Source organism: Atractosteus spatula, chromosome 1 (genome assembly GCF_055471065.1).
Source record: "Atractosteus spatula isolate fAtrSpa1 chromosome 1, fAtrSpa1.hap1, whole genome shotgun sequence".
In the NCBI taxonomy this organism is placed as follows: domain Eukaryota; kingdom Metazoa; phylum Chordata; class Actinopteri; order Semionotiformes; family Lepisosteidae; genus Atractosteus; species Atractosteus spatula.
In genome coordinates, this window is record NC_142706.1 from 26364002 (window position 1) to 26386245 (window position 22244).

The 22244-nt window shown below is 36.5% G+C and overlaps 1 protein-coding gene across 2 annotated transcripts in view; it reads right to left on the reverse strand.

The window, feature by feature from the left end:
* Positions 1–22244, reverse strand: part of uba6 (ubiquitin like modifier activating enzyme 6) — a 95954-nt gene that overhangs the window by 32614 nt on the left and 41096 nt on the right. For both annotated transcript variants that reach the window (XM_088933389.1, XM_088933445.1), the window contains exons 11-20: positions 21387–21449; positions 14787–14863; positions 13586–13652; positions 12987–13130; positions 11710–11777; positions 9838–9916; positions 9090–9170; positions 8657–8734; positions 5456–5637; positions 4505–4610 (exon numbers count right to left, since the gene is read on the reverse strand). In XM_088933389.1, coding sequence (XP_088789515.1) covers positions 4505–4610; positions 5456–5637; positions 8657–8734; positions 9090–9170; positions 9838–9916; positions 11710–11777; positions 12987–13130; positions 13586–13652; positions 14787–14863; positions 21387–21449 — 945 coding nt within the window. The remainder of the gene's footprint in view (positions 1–4504; positions 4611–5455; positions 5638–8656; positions 8735–9089; positions 9171–9837; positions 9917–11709; positions 11778–12986; positions 13131–13585; positions 13653–14786; positions 14864–21386; positions 21450–22244) is intronic.

Consider the following 22244-nt stretch of genomic DNA (forward strand, 5'->3'; position numbering starts at 1 on the left):
AAAAGGGACCAAATTAAATACCAGACAATCGCAAACGCATTTTCAATAAAATTATTTTATTCATTCAGCAGTTTGTGAGAGGAACATCCAGCAGGGAGAGACACACACACCGGTTTTCATTGACAAAATTGTTTTTTTTCAATTCCTTTTGTCTAACAGGAATGTTTTGTTTGTGGACAGACTGTTAGACAAGAGGAAAAGACCGCCTCCTCCTACGAAGCATTAATCGCGTATCTAAGGAAAATTGCAGTATACCTTTGTTCATGCACATCATTATACAGTACAGTATCTCAATTTGTATTTCGATAAAAAAAATCGTTTGCCCAGCCACTACTGTTGTTATTGTTTTTATCCTGTAAAGCGTTTTCTTTTTCTGCGTTTTCCATTTCCTTTTTCTGATCACTCGCTTTCTGGATACACATCTCACCTGTCCTGTTCTTTGTTTTCCTGGTTTGCTGATTATGCCTGCTGCGGTCCACTCCTACCCTCACACCTAAAGAATACTATTTTAAATTTCTTGGCGCAGTTCATTAACCCTTGTATGTGCTGTCCGCGCCCAAAATGCATTTAAAAAAAAGTAAAAAACCGCGCTCAAAATGCAATTTAGAGCTTAATAAGATACACTCCACAGGCAAAATTAAAGACGATTAAAATCTGTAATCTTTCCACTTGTACTGTGAGTCATCGGACAGTTTCTGCTTTGTGTAAGGATGGTGAGAAAGCTGTGTTCAATGTATTTAAGGGACTCAAAAGTAAAAGAAGATGCTTCATATTGCTTGACTAATTTTAAAAACCAAGTTATAAATGCAGACGCTCCCTCGGTGCCGCACCGGGTGTAAATATCAAAGTATACATTCCCAACAAGAATTGTACCCATCTGTCATGCAAATAAAACACCTTGAATTGAATTGAGGGAGAGATGGGGGTAGTGGGACAGAGATACTGTAGACAGACTCAAGGCAAATAAGATACTTATGGGTACGCAGGCATTCACGACAGCAACATACGAAACGTTTGCACGTACTGTATAGTTAAGTTATTACTTGGTTTTCAAAGTGCAACGAAATACAATATTGTTGTTGCTGCTGTTCTGGTTGTTTTTATCCCGTAAAGCGTTTTGAGAAGCCACCTTTAAAGGCGATATATACTGTAAAACCAATGATTCTTATGGAATGTGTTCCGCAGGAGATTCAAATTTTTATTTATTTATTTTTTAATCGCGTATCTTAGGAAATCTCAGTATAACTTTGTTCATGAACAGTGGCATGTTACATTATCATTCGTTTTTTTAACAAGGCTCGCCAGCTAATGTGAATCGAAACCTGTCTTGCTAGCTTTTAAAGTCGTGCATGTGTAAACTGTACTAGAGGGCATGCAAGTTACTCTGCCCCTTTCGGCTGCAGGGAGTCCCTCTGCTGCAACACACAGCAGACAGAACGGGAGACTATTGCCTTTCATATCTGACACCAGTGAAGTAAAAGGGGTGTCTAAAGGGGTGACTTCAGACCACATTTTAGTTACTTTATTTTGTTTACTTTTAACATTTCTGTAATTTACAGTAGATGTCACAATAGAAGCCCGAAGCCTATTATACTCAGTCTAGCCTTGGATCCTCTGAGTCCCTTGACTCAGTTATTGCATATTAATTTCTTGAGATACGCGATTCCATATTATATTCCCTTTTAATCAAATTCTAAAAGTATGCTTGTTGACTCCGGTATCGCGTTAGTTAAAGACTTCGATGCTTAAAATGTTTAGGGAGAAATGGAATACTGGTGTGTATGTTTTCGTTAAAGTACCGAGACCAGCCATATACTGAATGTTTAAGTTCCAAAATTAATATCGTTTATGGACTTCACACGCGTTGCAGTATGCTCCTATTCTTTTTATGCTCAGGCACTAAAATCTCCCTTCTGCTTTGTGTAAGGATGGTATCAAGAGCAATCTTAAGTGGTGAGAAAGCTGTGTTCAATGTATTTAAGGGACTCAAAAGTAAAAGAAGATGCTTCATATTGCTTGACTAATTTTAAAAACCAAGTTATAAATGCAGACGCTCCCTCGGTGCGCTGCTCTGGTGCGCCGGCTGTTACACAGTGCCTGTCTGCCGTAAGCGTTACAATATACATACCCAACACTGCTTGTACCCATCTGTCATGCAAATAAAACACCTTGAATTGAATTGAATTGAGGGGAGAGGGGGGGAATACTAAAGCCAATACTGGCTCAATACCCTCAATGGGCTTTGACGTGCTAATGCGTTGGTTTAACAGTCCGGGTGTGGCAGGCTTCCAATGTCAACTCGACTCGATTGGAAGACAATGAACGTATTTTAGCCCTAAATGAATTAATAGCAAACATGGTTTACATAAAATACATTTTTCCAAGAAAGTTTATAATAATACGATCTATAGTTGAAATCTGAGCCTACTTTAAAAATAAAGGAAAAGCATTTTCAGAGAGTAATCATGCTGTGTTTATGTAGAAAAAGCGATTAGGTTTACGAGCAATCTAATTACCTATTCGCTTAAAACGCTATTAAAAATTTACTCTGTTGCACACACACACACAATAGAAGCAGGCACCGCTGTCAGAAGGGAAGATATGTTCAAAATATCGCAAATATCGATCATGTTGCGATATTTTGAAATATAAAAGTCAATTGATTGTCCATAATATCGCTATTCTATTTTTTCGAAGAAATGTTTGTTAAAAGAAAAGTGCAGCACCAGCTGGATTCGAAAACACAACCTGTCAGCTGGTAGTCACGTCTACAAGACAGCTCACATGAACAGGCAGGCGAAACAGCCCTACACAGCCCTGTCGCAGCACACGAATACCGTTATTAAATTCTTTAGATACGCGATTCCATATTATATTCCCTTTTAATCAAATTCTAAAAGTATGCTTGTTGACTCCGGTATCGCGTTAGTTAAAGACTTCTAAGCTTAAAATGTTTAGGGAGAAATGGAATACTGGTGTGTATTTTTTTCTTTAAAGTACCAAGACCAGCTATACACTGTATGTTTATGTTCCAAAATTAATATCGTTTATGGCCTTCACACGCGTTGCAGTATGCTCCTATTCTTTTTATGCTCAGCTACTAAGATTTCCCTTCAGTGGTAAAATTCAATACCTACAACGGGCACAGCAAAGACGTTTACTGTCTTTCCACGACAGACCAACGGACCACGAGTGCCCCTGTCGGTCAACCAATCACGTACTGCGGTGCCCCGCGTCATCTTGCGTCATACTGAGCGACGTCACCTGCGGTACGTGTCTGTAACGCGCACTTTGAATGGCTGCATCTGTACTTCATAAAAAAGTTTATGTAAAACACATTATTTATTACTGTGTGTTTATTTTAGGGTTTTATATTTACTTTTATAATGTAGAGACCCCATTATTCCTAAGGGGCAAGAAGATGAGAAGACATTTTCATACTATTTTTTATTTATTTTTGATTTGTGATATGCAAACACATATTTAATTAAATGCTTGTATTGATTCACAATCTGACAATGCAAGACAGAACAAAAACATTCGTGAAATCACACTCCCGAAGGTCCCACACTGCACTCAACAATCTTTGGAAGAACAAGAAAAGTCTGTTAATAAAATAATTGCAACTTTGTTCAGTCAGCTCTTCCTCCCAGAACTTGTTAATCGTGCTGTTCTTCATGCTCGGTTTTGCCTTTTTCCTTATATAGTCTTTCAGTGAATGACAGACCATCTTTGGATTTAAATCTGGGGATTCAGCTCTAGTTTTCACCCAGTTTACTCGTGATTTTTTCTCATAATCTTTGCTTTATCATTTATACAGTACGCCTATTCCAGGGACAACATTTCATTGTCAATAACTACGCTGGGAGAGCATGCAGATTCCAACACACTCCACGACAGTGGAAGTGTGCAATAACCTGCTTTTAAGAAGTACAGTTATGTAATCTTTATAATGTTAGAACAAGCAAATTATTACCACAACTTACTGTAAGTTACCAAGTTAAAGTCTTTGATGCATCATTAAAATATTTATGAAGAAGGTGGAGGGTTGTGTACTTCTGTCCAACTGAGCAATCTTGCTTTTATAAAAGATACCTACTTTTTAATCAGTTTAATGTTTAACATGCTGTAATACACTTAAAATTATTAAAAGTCTAAACAGTTTACACCGTAAATTCTGTAATTGGAAAAAAGATTATCCCTCAGCATTAACTGAGATTTGAAACCGGGCGTTTTCTGGCAACAGCCCAGATGTTGCACATGAGACATTAAGCTTTCCAACTGGTGGTTTTGCAAGTTATTTCATCCTATTTAAAAAAAAACATGCAGTATGATGTGGTACATGCAACGTGGTTTACCGCCGCATCCCTCGCATTTTGAATGGTTGGATCTGTACCACATTTTAGCTGTCAAGCCATCTTCATGTGTCTTTTTTTAGTGTGGAATTAACCATTAGTTATTAAGATACATGGATGCAGTTCCCTGCTCAAATGTCAATACTTACATGGCTATTATAAGACTCTGTCAGGTCTGGTACAATAACTTCTGTGTGTCCCTTTGTTCCCATGGTCCCTGAATCCAGGAGTGGCTTCCGGTTTGATAAACATCGGCTGTAAAGAAAAAAAGAGCATGTACAGTACTGTGAGCTTGGCTATTTTAGAATATGAATATGGTATAAGGTTTGCTCTTTCTTGTTTTAATGGTTAATTACTTAAAATTGTAAGCACTAAATATGTTGCTATATTCACAAAAAAAAGTCTATACAATACAGCTACTCGAGATATATATAATATAATACCAAACTGTGGCTATATACAGCTACAGTTGCCGATTACAGCTTTTCATGCCATATAGTTATTAATGTTTTTTATGCGCTTGTTACTCTGTACAGTGGAAAAGTGGTATTTACAGTATTAATATTGTTGTTTTAAGGTTTACAGAATTTATTGTTTATTTTTTGGTACTAAAATTTAATTTGTTTGCTACTTTTACACTATGACAAAATGTTCTTTCAGACAAGAGGCTACGGTGCTAATCATTTTGATACAGTGGGGATTTGTAATAGAGTAGTAAGGTAAACATCCATAGCATGTACTATACTGTAGTTTCACAACTACTTGTGTTCTAATGACAGTCAAACATAGAATGGGAAGAGTTGGAAGTTCAAAGCAGTATTAGCAGGATACCACTATATCACAATTCTGCCACATAAAATCAATCAATGCAATGCATAAACAGCAGCAATACAACTTCAATAAAATGTAAAGAAACCAGCACAGGAAACATCCCATTGGACTATTATCCAAATAATGCCAACACATCAGAATTTGGATTCACTTCAATCGTTCTCATGATCATAACGAAACATCTTGATTATATGGATAAAAAGAATGTTAGCTGACAAAAAAATCCTCCTTGTCCTGGAGGTGGAGAGTATTCAATACATATGGTTTACCTGTCCACATATCTTCTTGCCTCCACGTTATCTAGTGCTGTCACTACAACATCTATTCTGTTGTAGAATTCATCACTGTAAATACTTTCAGTCGCAGGACACACTTTGTTGAGATGAGCATTGATTTTTAACTGTGGGTTAATATCCAATGTTGCTGTTGCAGCAGTGGAGCTTTTAGGATGCTGCAGAAACACAAGAGAAAACAAGCTGAATTTGGATTGCTTTTGAAATCATTAGAATTTCCCAAAATTCAAACTGAAATTCGGATTCGGCTGTTTTTTGTTTCTCAAACTCATACATTCTAAACTACTAGAGATGTCAAATTTTATTTTTGTCAATCTAAATGATCTTCTAAAACCTATTTATTGTGGCTACAAACCTTTTTTCATGATTCTTGCATGTTCACTATGTATTTTCAGATACATGGTCAACTAGTGAGAACAGTGCCTCAACCTTAGAAATATTATTTTCTGATTTAAAGACAACTTAAAACCATCTGTTTTTAGGGTCATTACCAGTTTGAGAGACAGCCATTCACTCATACCTGTACAAGAAGACTGTATGAGAGTGAAGAATGAAGTGTTATTTTTGTGCTTTTACAATATAAACATCCTGTTTGTTCAGAGCTTGAACAACGCAATGATTTAATAAAAGCAAATTTCCTAACAAATAATGTTTCTACAGCAATGTTCTCCAACCTAATGTTACTACTACCAGTATTATTTACTACGACTGACTAGCCTACGCCAGGGTCTTGGTCTTGCTTGTCTGCCAGTATGAGCACCAATGCATCTTTCTCCAACTCATGCTACAGGTATGCAAGTTTTATTGGGTGTTTTAGCTGAACTCTGGCTGGATTTTTCTTCCATGGTCCTGTGGCTTTGCTGCTTTGGGAGACTTTTTTCCCCCCTTAGTCTCCTGTACCATAAGTGAAGAGCTGTGCTAACTCTACAACCACAGATCCAGGCTTTGGTGACATCCTGTGCATCACTGGACTTTAGGAGAAAGTTTTTGTGTAGAAACCTTTGAGTTTAGTAATAACAGTATTTCCCCTTACGGGATAATTTCTGAGTTCCTGTACTGTGGCATGACCTGTAGGAGCTATGCCTTACTTAGGACACCTCAATTTGTAACTAGTGGATTTATGCATACTCTCTCTTTTCAGTGAGCCACAGGGTCTTGAAGCCCTGACATACCAAACCCTCTCCAAAATACGCAAAACCATAACTCCTTCTTCTCTCCCTAGTTCTTTGAAATAACCAATCTCTGACACAACTTATCAAGGCAGCAATCAGTTTTTCTACTACAGTACGTTCCTCTAACCCCCAGATCCTAGCTACTCAGTTTGGCTTATCCTAATTAAGAAAAGGGTTACCATGGAAAGAATGCTCATTAGAGGTGGCTAGATGAGACTGTAGGGAGAGCTAGTTTTGCTTCTCCATATACAGTACATCTAACAACTATCAAAACTTCCCATGCCTATAAGGACATTCCTACTAACCTCTGGGAAAATATCATACGCCCTAAACAGTGGAATATTAATTGGGAGGGCAAAATATACTTCTCCCTACCTTGTTTTCCTTTTTGTACAAATAACCACATGTGAAAAACTGGTCGAACCATATAAGTCAACAGGTAAGCACTGACATTTAGTTGTTAACATCCACCATCCAAACAAACTGTCCTTATCAAGACATTGACCTAACCCAATAAGGAACAGTAGTATGTGCTATCCACTACACCCTCAAAAAGAATGCCCGCACCATTTTCTTCTTCTGTAACACTGCTCTCTAGACTGTCTAGAAACTGTCTGGTTTCAGTATTGATGATTATAATAATAAATAATAATATAAAGCTTTATTTTATATAGCACCCTCAAAAGTGGCTTGTCAAAGTGCTTTACAGAACAACAATGGCAACAAAAAACACAAATTGGGAGGAGACTGTAAATGGAGGTATAGAATAAAATAGGAAAGCAAAGTGGCACATGGAACCAGTTAAAAAAAATCCCTTCTAAAAAAGAAGGTTTTGAGTCTACATTTGAAAGAGCTCAGGGAAGGTAATTCTTTGATGTTCTAAGGGATAGAATTCCAGAGTGTAGCAGGAGAAGCCCCTGTCACTGTGAAAACGGGCTTGGGTGACAAACAGAAGACCAGAATTAGATGAGCGAATGTTGCTGAAGGGGGTAGAATGATAGTTTTTCAGACAGGCACAGCAGTGCCAAGCCACACAGAGCTTTGTAAGTAAGCGTTAGTATTTTAAAATTGACACAAACCCTGAGAGAAAGCCAGTGCAAGGACTCCAGGATAGCAGTAATATGATCACTTGCACTAGACCTGGTCAGCATTCTGGCTGCCAAATTCTGGACATACTGTAGTTTGTTCAATGTGTATTTAGATACCACAGTGAGTAGGGCTTTGCAGTAGTCAATATGAGGAAAAATAGGTGTTGATTAGCTTTTCATCAACAACATAGGCCATAGTCTGGCGAAATTTCATATGTTTTGACAATATGTTGCATGTGTATATGGGTCAATCGTCAAGCCTGGATCAAATGTCACCCCTAGTTCTTCAATTTTGATTGAAACTCAAGTAAATTACCATGTACAGATAGGGTTACTGCATTTGTTTTACATAGTTGATGGGAGTGTCAAGAAGCAAGATTTCAGTTTTTGTTCAGATAAAGGAAATTTTAAGTTATCCATGTATTTATGTCAGAGATGCAATTAGAATGAGCAGAGACAGCCACATCAGTGTCAGGTTTGGAATGTACTGAGACACATTTAAAACAAAAACACTTTTGCTTCGAAAAATCATTTTTTCCAGTTTAATGCCTGTCAGTTTATAACTGTCATTAACCTCAACAGTTTCCTGTTATTAACGTGATCAAATCTGAAACGGAAAGTAAACCATCAGCAAACTGAGTGCTTTCTCTTCACAAGCCTTCATTTATGTGTGCATGCCTGCTATATTTTCAGTTGAACCACTTTCCATCATGTGAAACATGAACCTTTTTTCCCCAATTTTCTTCACAAAACCCCTTTACTAGTAAACCACACTTATATTCCTTTGCCACAGAGGTGGCAGAGTGAAGGTTCAAGAATGATTTAACCTTAATGTTTATATTCAGGTGTATTCACTCCACAATTCAGGTGTAAGAAAACAAGTACATGTTGCTTTTGTGAACAGATATCAAAATTACCTGTATATGATGCGGTCTGAAAAGAAACTGCCTGTTCAGGTTTGACTTTTCAATTAAATCTGGATCTGTAATAAACAGCTGAACAATAAACAATTATAGCATTAATAAACAACCTTTTTCAAAACCATGGCTTACCATCTAATAAAAGACATCCTTTTACCAACTGTAAATACCTCAAAAAGATTTTATCTGAAGATCATCTCCTCCTTGAAGATTCTTTTGCAAAATGTAATCTAAACCTAAAATACATTAACTATTTGGTAAGGTCTGAAGTATTAGATCTTAATGGTATTTTAAAATAAAATAAGATTTCCATAGCATCAATGGTTCTTTGAAGTGCCCTAAACATATACTATTTCCAGATACTTCCACACCAGAACTGACTGGAGGACCCATCTGTTTTCAGAAAAAAAGACCCCAGTCCCCTTCACACCTCTCCAGAACTGCTGGCAACACCGGCACCAAGAAGAGCAAAGTTCTTCAGCATTTCACAGCCAATTGCACCACAGCCCACCTGAAATACCAGACATACAGTAGGAAATATTGCTAAAGACTGATCAGCAGAACTTAACAGTCCATTTGCCAGGGATTCTTATGAAGCAACCCTCCTAAGTAACCCACTTTCTAAAGAATGGCTAAACATAGCATTATTTTTCACAGTTTTACTCCCTACAAACAGAATATAAGTGCAAAACCTAATAAGAATATATTTTTTAAAAAAGACAGGATTAACACTTCCATGGAAAACTGACTTTCTAAATCAAGTAAAGAATTGCACAAGAAGACAGATAAAGAAACATACTGTAAATGACTAAGGCTGACATAATATTGTGAAGAGTATAGCCTCAGCAAATGTAATAAAGAAGTCATCAATTCAGTTCCAGTATTGCTATTCTTTGTTTCTGCCCAAGTAACTCCTTGCTCTCAATTTGCAAAATACAAACTACATTTAAACACTACTGGTGTGTATCTAGGATGGTACGTGAAGATGTGCTTTGTGCATGCTGATTATTGTTGGCTCTGCTGTATATTTGTATTGTACGAGGCTTTTAATTGTATGAGCTCAGCAAACCAAATTCTATGCAACTAGTTGTTATGCCAATAAAGAATTAATATATTAAGTATTAAAGTACTAATATAAAGTAATTAAACTTATTTCCATCCTATGGCACTATACTTACCAAAAATGTTCTCAATCTATGCAGTTTTTGGCACATGGTTTCTCCAATGCAAGCACGCAAGGCATCATATCGATCTCCTCTGCCCAAAAAGTAACAGGCCCCAATCATAAATTGGATTTTTGACAATCTGACACAGCTTGTGCTGTTTTTTGTTTGTATGCAATGTCTGTTACTGGTATTTCATTTAGATCAGTCTGAGTAATGCTGAAACAAAAATATATGCACATAAACTAAAAAAAAACCTTTGCTATCCTTTTGCACATCGTGAGAAAGAGTCTTTGTAAATCCAAACAAAAAATATACATGCATGTACAGAAGATCAGAAGCACTCTTGGGGTCATTTACTGTCTATCATGCATTGTGAATGAATTGCAGGGCAGATTTTCTAGACATTTGCTGAAACAGTGCAGACCACAGAAGAAATGTAGAATGGTTCTGACACATTCAGAGTTTTGGACCAAGTGTGATAACTGATGACATTCCCAAGCATACTGGGTAAATTAAAGAGACTCACTGGGCACATAATCAGGGAAAGGAATAAAAGAAGAAACTGTTACACATACAGAACAGACCTTCTACTTAATTTATCAGCAAGCCAGTATCCAAGGCTTTTGTGTCATGTGCTGTATAACATTTAACCAGGCACGTAGCCTGATTCATCCACGGTGCAACAGGGAGCGCTACAGGAGGTCATTCTTGCCTTCTGCCATAAGACTGTACAATGCATCCACCTTGCGTCTGGGCAGAGGCAACATTGACAGTGACCTGTTTCTAGACTGAACGCATCTACACATCTACTGCTACATCTGTTCTCTTTCTTTTCTTTTCCCATTTACAACTATTTTTTGTGCAATATATGCCAGGGACCAGTGCAATACATTTATATTTATATCTATATCTACATCTTTATTTATATTCATATGTGTGATACGATTTTTCTGCGTACTGTTCTGTTCTAGTTTGTTCTGTGTGTGTCCGGACTGTGAGTAACTCTTTTAGTGCACCCCTCACTGTACTGATTGTATTGTACTATTATTATTATTGTATCATTCGTTACACTGTGGCTGTGTTGTCTGTGTAAAGCTGCTGTTGCACTGCAATTTCCCTCACGGGATCAATAAAGTATCTATCTATCTTACCACAGTTTCAGGAATTTTGTTCTGAATTTCGCTGAGTATATGGAGATGTATTATACCACATTGAAGTGATAGCTAAGATGGAGCAATTGTCAAATTATTTTACAAACTACTTCCTGAAATTAACAACATTTCTGCTGAAAAAGAACTAATTGTTCCAGAGCTCAAATGGAAATGGTACCTAGACTTTTTGACTGATGTAACAATTTTTGAACTCATCTATACCTATAAGGCAATGGGAAAACCGATATACAATAAATATTTACCTATTTATACCTATATACCAATAAATATTTATCTGTTTTAAAAGGCAGCTTTTAAAACATGAAAGATGCCTTAAATGTCGTGTTCAAATCAAGTTGTTGTTGTTGACTTTCATTCTACCATGAGGAATATCCAGATATTAAAAATAATCTTAAAATGTCCACCATCTTTGGCAGTACATCTGTACGTGTGCAAACGTTCTCAAGAATTAAATTGCTTAAATATTGGATGAGATCTGGAAGCAGAGATAATTTAAATATTTTCTAAAACTGGCCTGCTCCTGCCCACACAGCAGCAAAACTAAGTGATTTGGCCATACCTAGAATTTCAACACTTCAAGGTATAGGGTGTGAGAGAAATCAAGTCTTCTATGGGGTAAATCTTTCAACAGTGTTTTGTGAAATCAGACAAAAAAGGAATAAATATATGTGATAAATATGGAAGACAGATATATTTTAAAATAATAGCTCACTTGGGGTGGAACTCATCTAAAGAAAGAGAATCCAGGACTTTCACCACTTCAATGGCATCCAGATAGAACTGCAGACACACGAAAAGGAAAAAATTAAATCAAAATGGAGGCAAAAGGGAAAAAGATTGTGGGGAAAAAAAACATAGTAAAAATGAAGCTTAATGCTGTTATCTAAACCGAAGTGTATGACAAAGCCAGGCTATACTGAATTTCCTAAATATATAAGTAGTCTATTTTAAGAAAAGAATATCTAAGGCATGTGCACAGATCAGTAAACTAGTCATATTCATGAATACAATCAAAGTCATGGGATCAGTTTTAGATACACAACACTCCACATTGTTGTTTACATCCTCCAATTGTTTCCCCTGTTTGCTGATGTCATAGATTTAGGTTGATTAGATCATGGATATGTACGTTCTGCATTTTTGGTGTTCATTTTCTGTCACTTAATGTACCTTTAACCTTGCCTATTCTTTCCTATTTAAAAAACAAAACTCTGCTAATTATGAAACAAAGCAATCTGATCTAAGTAGAGCATCTTTTCGTCAACTGTATTATACAGTATATTTAGCATGAAGACATCTACAACAGATTTATAAAGTTATCATGAAATAAAATACTGAATACATTAAAAAAATGTTTTTTATTCTCTGACAGCTCTGCTGATTAGGGTACACTAGATTAGAGTAGTAAACCAATCTCGTGTGGCCCAAGCTTTGAGGAAGAATGTATTCTTCTGTCTCACTCTCTTCATCTGTTTTGTGTATCCTCTCTACCTTCTTTTCCTCTTTCTTTACTGTATTTCTCATCCTTACTCTGTATTTATGCTGTGATCTATCACAACTGAATGTTTTCTTTCTTTCATGATCCCAATGATTTACCATGAACTTAGTTAATGTGAGAAAATAATTAGAAACACCCTTATTTTCTACTACATTTTCACTAAATGTGTTGAAGGTATTTAAGTTATTTATTACACGTCTTTACTCAACTCTAGTTATTAATATGTTTTGTACATTTCTCTATCGTCCGCTATTCAATTCAATTTTGATCGTCATGACATGTGTAGGTCTTCACTATTGTGTTTTCTAAATTTGTTGACAAAAAATAGTTTGCACAAAGTAAAAACAGTATTGAAAACCTACAGTTTCTGTTGCTGTCCATGGATATCCTCAATGTCTATCTTCAAATAGAATTAGCGGTTCTAACTGGACAGTGTCTTTCTGGACCATTTGGGGAATACTGGGAAGTTACACGAGACAGGAAGGACCTACCCACTGCTGCAGGGGAGAGAACTTCCCTGTTAGTGCTTTCAGGACCTCCTGACTGGCTATCCCCCCCAGGGCAGCTGACAAAGGGGGAAGGGAGCCCCTTGCTGTGCGCGACAGCCATTTTACAAGCTCCTCATTGATGCTGGCCTAGCAACAGGAACATAACAAGTTATCAGATTTAGGACCTTTGTATTCTCTATATCCTAAAACTTCATGAATTCTAAATTTGAAAAATACCACTGGAACATAAGAAATGCTACATACCTATGACTGACAGGGACAACTGTTTTATTCCAATAAAAAAATATTCTTAAATTATCATTTAAAATAATTTTACTTATTAAAACACTTATTTCACTAATTTAAACTGCACGGTATTCTGATGGCACCTGATTTAGCTGAAATGCTCTCACATATTTCCGGATACAAATTTAAGAGTTGCTATATGACTTTCTTTACTCTTATTTTGCAACATTAGAAGTTTAGATATTCTGTTCAAAATCAAGTGGTAATATTAATACTAGTCCTATGAATACATTCCAAAATGGCAATGGATATACTACAGATGATAAATGTAATAAACTGTAATAAATAATACTTACTTTGTTCACTAATGATCTGTTGACTTCTTCTGTCAGCTTGATTAATACTTCAGCATCTTGAAGACTCCTAATACATACAGTTTTGAAGTTATTAATATCATGAGGCTCTGATGAACATTTAATAAATGAAATTTTTACATATTTATAAAGAAGAATTAGACAAATTAAACCTTGTTGGACTCTAGAATACAACAAATACATTTTATTGTGGTACAATATGGAATCAAAATGTATTTAACTGGGATTTTTTGTCATTCATGAACACAAACTACTCTTATGTCAAACAGACAATCACAGGATCATATGATGATCATATATATGATCATATATATCATATACAATAGTGACTAACTATAATTCCTTGTATGGCATGGTGTGGCATTCCTTGTTTGTAGGTAGTTTAAATAGTTTCATTCACTACCAAGTTAAACATTATAGCATCCCAGTGAACCACAGTAGAGATGATGTGTGAGCAACATTTGGTAGTTTACACCAAAAAAAGTGCAACACAATTATGTTGCATCCATGTGGAGCCCATGTTTGGAGACTTTAAAAAACAAAGTATCTTTCTGAAATGCATGTATGCATGTAGTTATAAGATAATAATGTTATATAATCTAATGTTATATATTACATTAAGACTAACTCCTTTCATAGAATTTCAGTCTTTCAAAAGTTGTCACTTCCTAAATAACCGCATTTTCATTTTGTAACATCTGTAAAACTCTTAGGTTATAAATTATAAGATCGTTACTCATTCATTTTCCTTTCAAGGCTACATCCATGATCAGAAGGCTGTTTTTCCTGGCGAGTATCATGGCCGCCCAAAGCAAATCTTAGAAACATAAGGTGCAAGGCAACACTACACCTACAGTAGGACAGAACATCCTAAACAGCTTGCCTTAGGAAGTTGGAGTGCAGCAACTGGAGCAAACCCAAGCAAACAAATTATGAATACAACAAACCAGACAAGATGCAGCCCCTGACACTGCAGTTAGTGGTGCAACCACAATTCATTTTTTTAATTATTGTGCTGCCAGGCAGACAGGGATTTTGGATCATGCCAAAAAGGTAGAACAGGACAGTCTCCGTTGCAGGCCAGCCTATGTGAAGGATGAGGTATGACAATTTCATTGGAAGATTTTAAATAATAGTTTACACAATTTTTGTATAAGAAGGATTTAGAAGACTGAAATTTTACCCGATGCCTGGCAACCTCTTATTCTTCTCTTGAAATGCGTCTAAGGCTAATAAAGCTGCATGTATCTGCAATGGTGCCTATTAAACAAAGAGAGATGAATAAAGTCACTCGGTGGTAGATGCTTTCTTCACAAATATTGTTGTGTTAATAGAAGATGAATTAATACAGATTTATGCTGATATACTGCTTTATACTGATATCTTTAGGAATTCCTGTTTATTTACACATTTGTTAAAAGAGGAAGTCCCCTTTTTGTTGTTGTTTCAACATAGTCTTTTTGGGAAAACATTTCATACTATTTGAAATCAGGAGAAAGTTCTAGACAGCAAAGAAATATTTTTGTGCTACTTGTGCAATTGTCTGTTCCTTTTTATGTCTTAGTTTGCTTTTATTCGTACAGAAACCTTTGTTTTCACTAGAAACCTAACCTTATCCCTTAAAGCTATCTTCAGACAACTACTTAGGATAAAATGTCAGTAAAACATATCCTCTGTTATATTTTCTTTACACACTGATTAATTGAACTAACAATTTAAATATTGGTCTCTCCTCTTAGTTGAGTACTTATTTACAAAGATTTCTATGTGGACCCATAATTGTGAACCTTATTCAACTTTTAAATATTTTGAGACAAAGTAATTTATAACCAGAGACATTATTATAAAAGTACATTGTATCTGAGGAAACACAAACCAGGAAAAATGACACAAAAAATAAAAGGCTTTTGAGAGATCGTTAATAGACAAAAGCACACATACAATTGCCAAGTTAAATATCAATTCAAAATAAAATTTAAAATTTTACTTAAAAAAACATACAAGTTTCCAGATGCAGCAGCAAATAATTGGTATACAATATTTGACTCCATGGTTAATGAGGGGTTAACAAATTAAGCAAAAGATGAATCATGGAAAATCTTACTGTAATTAAAAAATGTAATGTACTTACCATTTATCTGCATTGAATAAGAGTGAAAAGGTATGTACCATGTTCACCTCTTTTAAGTGTTTTTTAGAGTTTTATTGGCATACAAATAAAATAAAAATCCCTGCATAGTGTTCTTCATAATGTCCAAAAAACAGTCCATAGGATAGCTACAGTGCCTTCAGAAAACATTCGGACCCCTCCGCTTTTTCCACACTTTGTTGTTGTAGACTTATTTCAAAAGGGATTGAATTGATTCTTTTTTACCATCCATCAACACACAATACCCCATAATGATAAAGTGAAAACACGTTTTAGGAATTTTTGCAAATTTATTAAAAATAAAAAACTGAAATCTTCCATTTACGTAAGTAATCAGACCCTTTAATTCAGTACTTTGTAGGACCGCCTTTAGCAGCGATTACAGCTGTGAGTCTTCTTGAGTATGCTTCTACCAGCTTTGCACACCTGGATTCGGGCAGTTTCTCTCAATCTTCCTTGCAGATCCTCTCAAGCTGTCAGACTGGATGGGAAGTGTCAGTGAACTGCAATCTTCAGGTCTCTCCACAGATTTTCTATGGGGTTCAAGTCCAGGCTTTGCTGAGCCACTCAACGACATTCAGAGACTTGTTCCGAAGCCAATCCAGTGTTGTCTTGGCTGTGTGTTTGGATCGTTGTCATGCTGAAAGATGAATCTTCGCCCTAGTCCAAGGTTGTGCGCGCTCTGGAGCAGGTTTTCTTCAAGGACCTCTCTGTAATTGGCTCCTTTCTTTCCCTCAGTCCTGACCAGTTTCCCAGTCCCTGCCGCTGAGAAGCATCCCCACAGCATGATGCTGCCACCACCGTGCTTCACCGTAGGGATGGTATTTGCCAGGTGAGCAGTACCTGGTTTTCGCCAGACACGGGGTTTGGCATTCAGGCCAAAGAATTCAATTTTTGTCTCATGAGACCAGAGAATATTTTCCCTCACGCTCTCAGAGTCCTTTAAGTGCTGTTTGACAAACTCCAAATGGGCTGTCATATGCCTTTTGCTCAGGAGTGGCTTCCGTCTTGCCACTCTACCACAGAGACCTGATTGATGGAGTACCGCAGAGATGGTTGTCCTTCCAACCGGTTCTCCTATCTTTACACTGGAATTCTAAAGCCCTGCTAGAGTGGCCATTGGGTTCTAGGTCACCTCCCTGACCAAGGCCCTTCTTACCCGAATATCCAATTTGGCCGGACGGCCAGCTCTAGGAAGAGTCTTGGTGGTTCCAAACTTCTTCCATTTGACAATGATGGAGGCCACCTTCAATGCATTACCAATTTTTTGTACCCTGTTCCAGATCTATGCATTGACACAATCCAATCTTGGAGGTCTACGGAGAGTTCCTTGGACTTCATGGCTTGGTTTTTACTCTGCCATGCACTGTGAACTGTGGGACCTTATAAAGACAGGTGTGTGCCTTTCTAAATCATGTCAAATCAAGTAAATTTGCCACAGGTGGACTACAATCAAATTATAGAGACATCTCAAAGATGATCAAAAGAAATAGGATGCATCTGAGCTCAATCTGTTGTGTAACAGTAAAGCATCTGAACACTTATGTAAATGAGAGATTTCAGTTTTTTATTTTTAATAAATCTGCAAAAATTCCTAAAACGTGTTTTCACTTTATCATTATGGGGTATTGTGTGTCGATTGATGGCAAAAAAGAGTCAATTCAATCCATTTTGAAATAAATCCGCAACACAAGTGTGGAAAGAGAGGGGGTCTGAATACTTCCTGAAGGCACTGTGTATCTTTAGCTGAATATTCTGTCAATGTAACAAAATTCATAAATGTAAACTGACTGTAGTATTATAATGATTACTAATGCTTACTAACTTTCTTTACACTGCTATCTTTTATTTGTGAGTGCTTAATATTTTAAAGAGCTAACAATCTTCATATTAATCTACATATGCAGTGCCTACATACAGTCTACACACCCTTTACAAAGTAACACATTTTGTGGCCTAATAGTCTAAAATTAAGACACAATGAATCAGAAATATTTTTACCTTTATTTACACATTTTAACAAAAAACCTCCATGTAAACAACAAACGCTCAAACATTCTGAAAATTAATTATATATGAAAATATAGAAATATGGGTTAGTTAAGTGTACATACCCTGTATTAATACTTACTTGAAATATAACCATATTGGATATATATTTGATAGGTCTATACAGTACCAATATAGCACACCTACTGTAGATTTGGTAATATTTGTCCATTCCTCCTTAAAGAACTGTTCGAGCTCAGTCAAGTTGCAAAGGGACCACTGATGGACTGTAATCCTTAAGCTATTCCTTAAATTCCTTCATTCTGAAACATTTTCCTCAAAGACTATTCTGTACTTTGTTCCATTGATTTTCATAGTATCCTGACAAGTGCCCTAGTCCTTGCCAATGAGAAACATCCTAGTAACATGATATACTGTAACATTACCATTCTTGACAGCAGGGATGGTGTTCTTTGGGTGATGTGCTATGTGTTGTTTGCCCCCAAACAAAATATACTGACGGAAAAAAGAAACAACATTTTCTGGAATGAGAGTACTACAGTTATAGTTTATGTACTCTCACAAAAAGTTGTCAATTTGTTTTAAGCCCTCTGACCAGCAATACAGCTTGTGCAGGGAAGCATTGCAACTTGCCAATCACACGAAAGCTCATTATGTGCACTTTTACCCAATGAGGTACAGATGGAACAATGCCCGATCAGGTCACCTTTAAAAAGGCCTTAATTCAAAGCTTAGGTCACTGCAAGAAAAAGGCCACACTTTTTCTTTCTCGAATGTCACCAGAAGCAAGGAAGAAGGCCATTGGCATACTGCAGGCAGGCATGTCATGTGCCAGAGTTGGCAGACACTGTGGAGTAAGCTGCTCCACTGTTTCCTTTAGGTAAGGTGCTACCAAATATCATACAGATGCAGCCATTCAAAACATACGGGGTATGCTGTGGTACAACGCGGTAGGTGTGTCGCGGTATACCGCGATTACCATATTCAAATTAGATTTGAATTAGATTATGTTAATAGTATCCGGAATCACCTTGTAAAACCGGCAGGTGGTGCTGTCACCAGAAAACATCCGGTTATGAATCCCGATCATTGCTGAGAGAGAATCTTTATTCAATTAAGAATTTAAGTTGTATACTCTTTAGACTTTTACATTTAAACTGTGTAATACAGCATGTTAATCATTATACATTAAAAAGTTGGTATATTTTATGAAAGCAAGATTGCTCAGTTGGACAAAAGTACACAACCTACCACCTTTAACACAAATATTTTAATTATGCAGAAATATTTTATGTATCAAAGTCTTTACCGAAGATATTACTAATAGAATTAATAATGAATGACCTTGGACAAGCTGTAAACTCAAAGTATTACCCTGGTCCACATTCTTTGTAATCGTCTTTGTAAATGAAAAGACTTTATTTTTTCATTGACAAAAAGTAACACCACAGCATTTAGTTGATCCGATCACGTATTCAGTTTAAATTTAAAAGCTCAAATGTTGGACATGAGAGGTTAAGCTTCATTAGCTCCTCCTGGCGGTTTTACAAGGTGATTCCGGATACTATTAACATAATATAATTTGCAGTATGATGCGAAATGACGCATTTTGATGCGACACACTCACTGCATTATACCGCAGCGTACCCCGCTTGTTTTGAATGGCTGCATCTGTATATACCTCACACCTGAAGAAGACTCCACGGCCAAAACGTTGTGTTTCCTTTCTGTTCAGCATGGAATGAACCCGTTAACTGTTCCTTTGCAGCCTACGTATGCTGACGCAGCTACCTTACACTATATATATATATTTATATAGTATGTTGATCATTCTACAGTTCATGCACAATATTACACAGTGATGTATTCATATTATTTCTTATATTTACTTTTTATTAACTTTCCTGTTTAAACTGTTTTACTGTCTGACAATGCAAGCCAGAACAAATTCACTGGAGAAATTACATTCCTGAATGTAATTAAATGTCGCTCACTGCGTTCTACAATCTTCGGGAGAACATGAAAAAGTCTCTTAATTATTACAACTTTGTTTGGTCATCTCCTCTTCCAAAAACCTGTTAATTGCTGTGATGATTTCTTGCTTTGTACTCTGTTTTACCATCTTCCAAATATAGCCTTTGAGGGAGTGTGAAAGGACAATAATATCATGATGATGTGATGATGCAATAATAAAGCAGACCTCCTATTATAAGTTATATATTCAACATATATATATAGTCATGTGAAAAAAGGTCCTCACCTGCTTCTATTATTAGACAAATCTAACCTCAAATAGCAGACAACACAACAGATTTCACTACAGTATGTCATTATTTATTCAACAAAAAGTAAGCCAAAATGCAGAAACCATGTGGGAAAAATTAAGTACACCCTTACTGCTTCCATAGGAATTAAGAAGGTAATTAGCAGCCAGGTGCTGCTAATCAAATGCACTTGATTAGTTGATCATCAGGAAGTGTGACCACCTCTATAAAAGCAGAATTTTGGCAGTTTGACTGTCTGGAGCATTCAGGTGTGTGTTAACACCATGTCAAGGAGAAAAGACATCAGCAATGAACTCAGAGAAGCAATTGTTGCTGCTCATCAATCTGGGAAGGGCTCCACAACGTTCCGGCCGTGGGGCCTTCTCCAGGTGTGAGCTCACCCCTTGAAGAAGGCTCCATGGCCGACACGTTGTGTTTTCTTTCTTCTTTTTTTCAGCATGGAATAAACCTATTACTTGTTCCTTTGCAGCCTACGCATGCTGACGCAACTACCCACCTGAACTATATATATATTCATAAATTAATATTGTTTATGACATTCGAAGATGTTTTTTTTTATTTTCAGCTACCAAAACTTTCCTTTAGTTACATAATTCCAATTTAATATTAAGTAGATTTAAATATGCACAGTAGAGAAATTCACTAACATCTAACGCACCACAAGAACCATTGATCATCTTTGGCCAATGAATCTCACACTATACTGAGCCGCAGTACTGCAAATAATACAGTGGTAATAAAAATTAACACACATTCCGAGTGGCTGCATCTGTAATACAAGTGTACATGTAAGATGCCTGAACAGTGATCATTGAAAAAACCAGTGCTGTTGCTCCCAACAATCACAAACTAGACAAACCACTCACTGATTATGGATAGCTGACAGCATAATACATGTATTGTTACACTTCTGTAAGTGTCTCAGAAGCACCAGAGTTTATTTGTCTTCCTCTTTGAAAGTCCTGTTAATTTATACAAATTCCCAACACTGCTGACCCAGTAGTAATCTCGGGGCTTTCCTACACCCCCCCCCCAGCAAATGACACGCAAACAAATTGACATACGGACACGCACAAACATTTAAAAAATAATATTCAGTACTGGTGAAAGTGAAAAATGACATTTAAGTTATAAAAAATTTCAAACAGCCGTGTAGTCTTTACAATTTAAATAAATTCTTTCGTACCATATTTTACAGTCAACCCTTCAAAATATTTAAAATAGACAAAATTAAAACACCATATGCATTACTGGATTTATCTGGGCTAAGATAATACACTGCTAGTTACCACTGGAGAGATTATATCGTCATTAGGAAACAAACAAAAAGTTCTCTCACCTCAGGCTTGCTTAAATCAGGGCCGAGAATATTTGGATCTAAAAGCTGCTTCTCCATGTTCTCCTGAAACAGAATAATTGAAAACAAAATAAAATACATACTTCTGACATAGCTAAAGGCCACAAGTCTCTTGGTGTGCAATTAAATTACTCAATTAGAACTGGAAATATGAGAAAACATCTTCCATGGTTTCTTGAAGAAAAGCAAAGAAGAAGTTGTACCATGCGCTGTCAGTGGACTGCATTAAATTAAGACTTAACTGCCTTCAAAGATTATTCTGGCATACAGTTGAGAGCACTTAAAACATATTGGAATATTATTTCCAAAAATATTTGTTTATCTACATTATATAGGTGGTGATGCACCTAGGGGTGTGCTACTTCTCTAAGTGAGTCATTGATTTTGTCAATGTTTTACACTGCACCACAATGACAGCAGACAGAAGGCAGTGTGATGTCATGTCTGGAACTAGGCACAGGTGTGTGTCCTGTTCCAGACCACATACAATTTGGGCACCCCTGGTCGCATTGCATGTTTCAATAAATCTCTAAGTGAAAAGAAGTTAACACAACCTCTGCATGATACAAACTTAAATATGACATATTTCTGCACATTTTAATGCACAATTACTCTTTATTTGCTGAATTTAACAGATTGAAAATAAAACAGAAGGACTGGCCCAAGAAACATGAAAAGCATTTTCAAAGTGTTTGGTTCCAAACAGCTTCTAAATCAGGTACAAAGAATAGGAGGCAGAAACACCTTAGACTGATGTTTCCTCATCAATGCGCCGGGTAGTTAAGAGATGGATGTAAAAATCACTTTTCTAGGCCTCCAACATTATCCACAGTAGCCCCA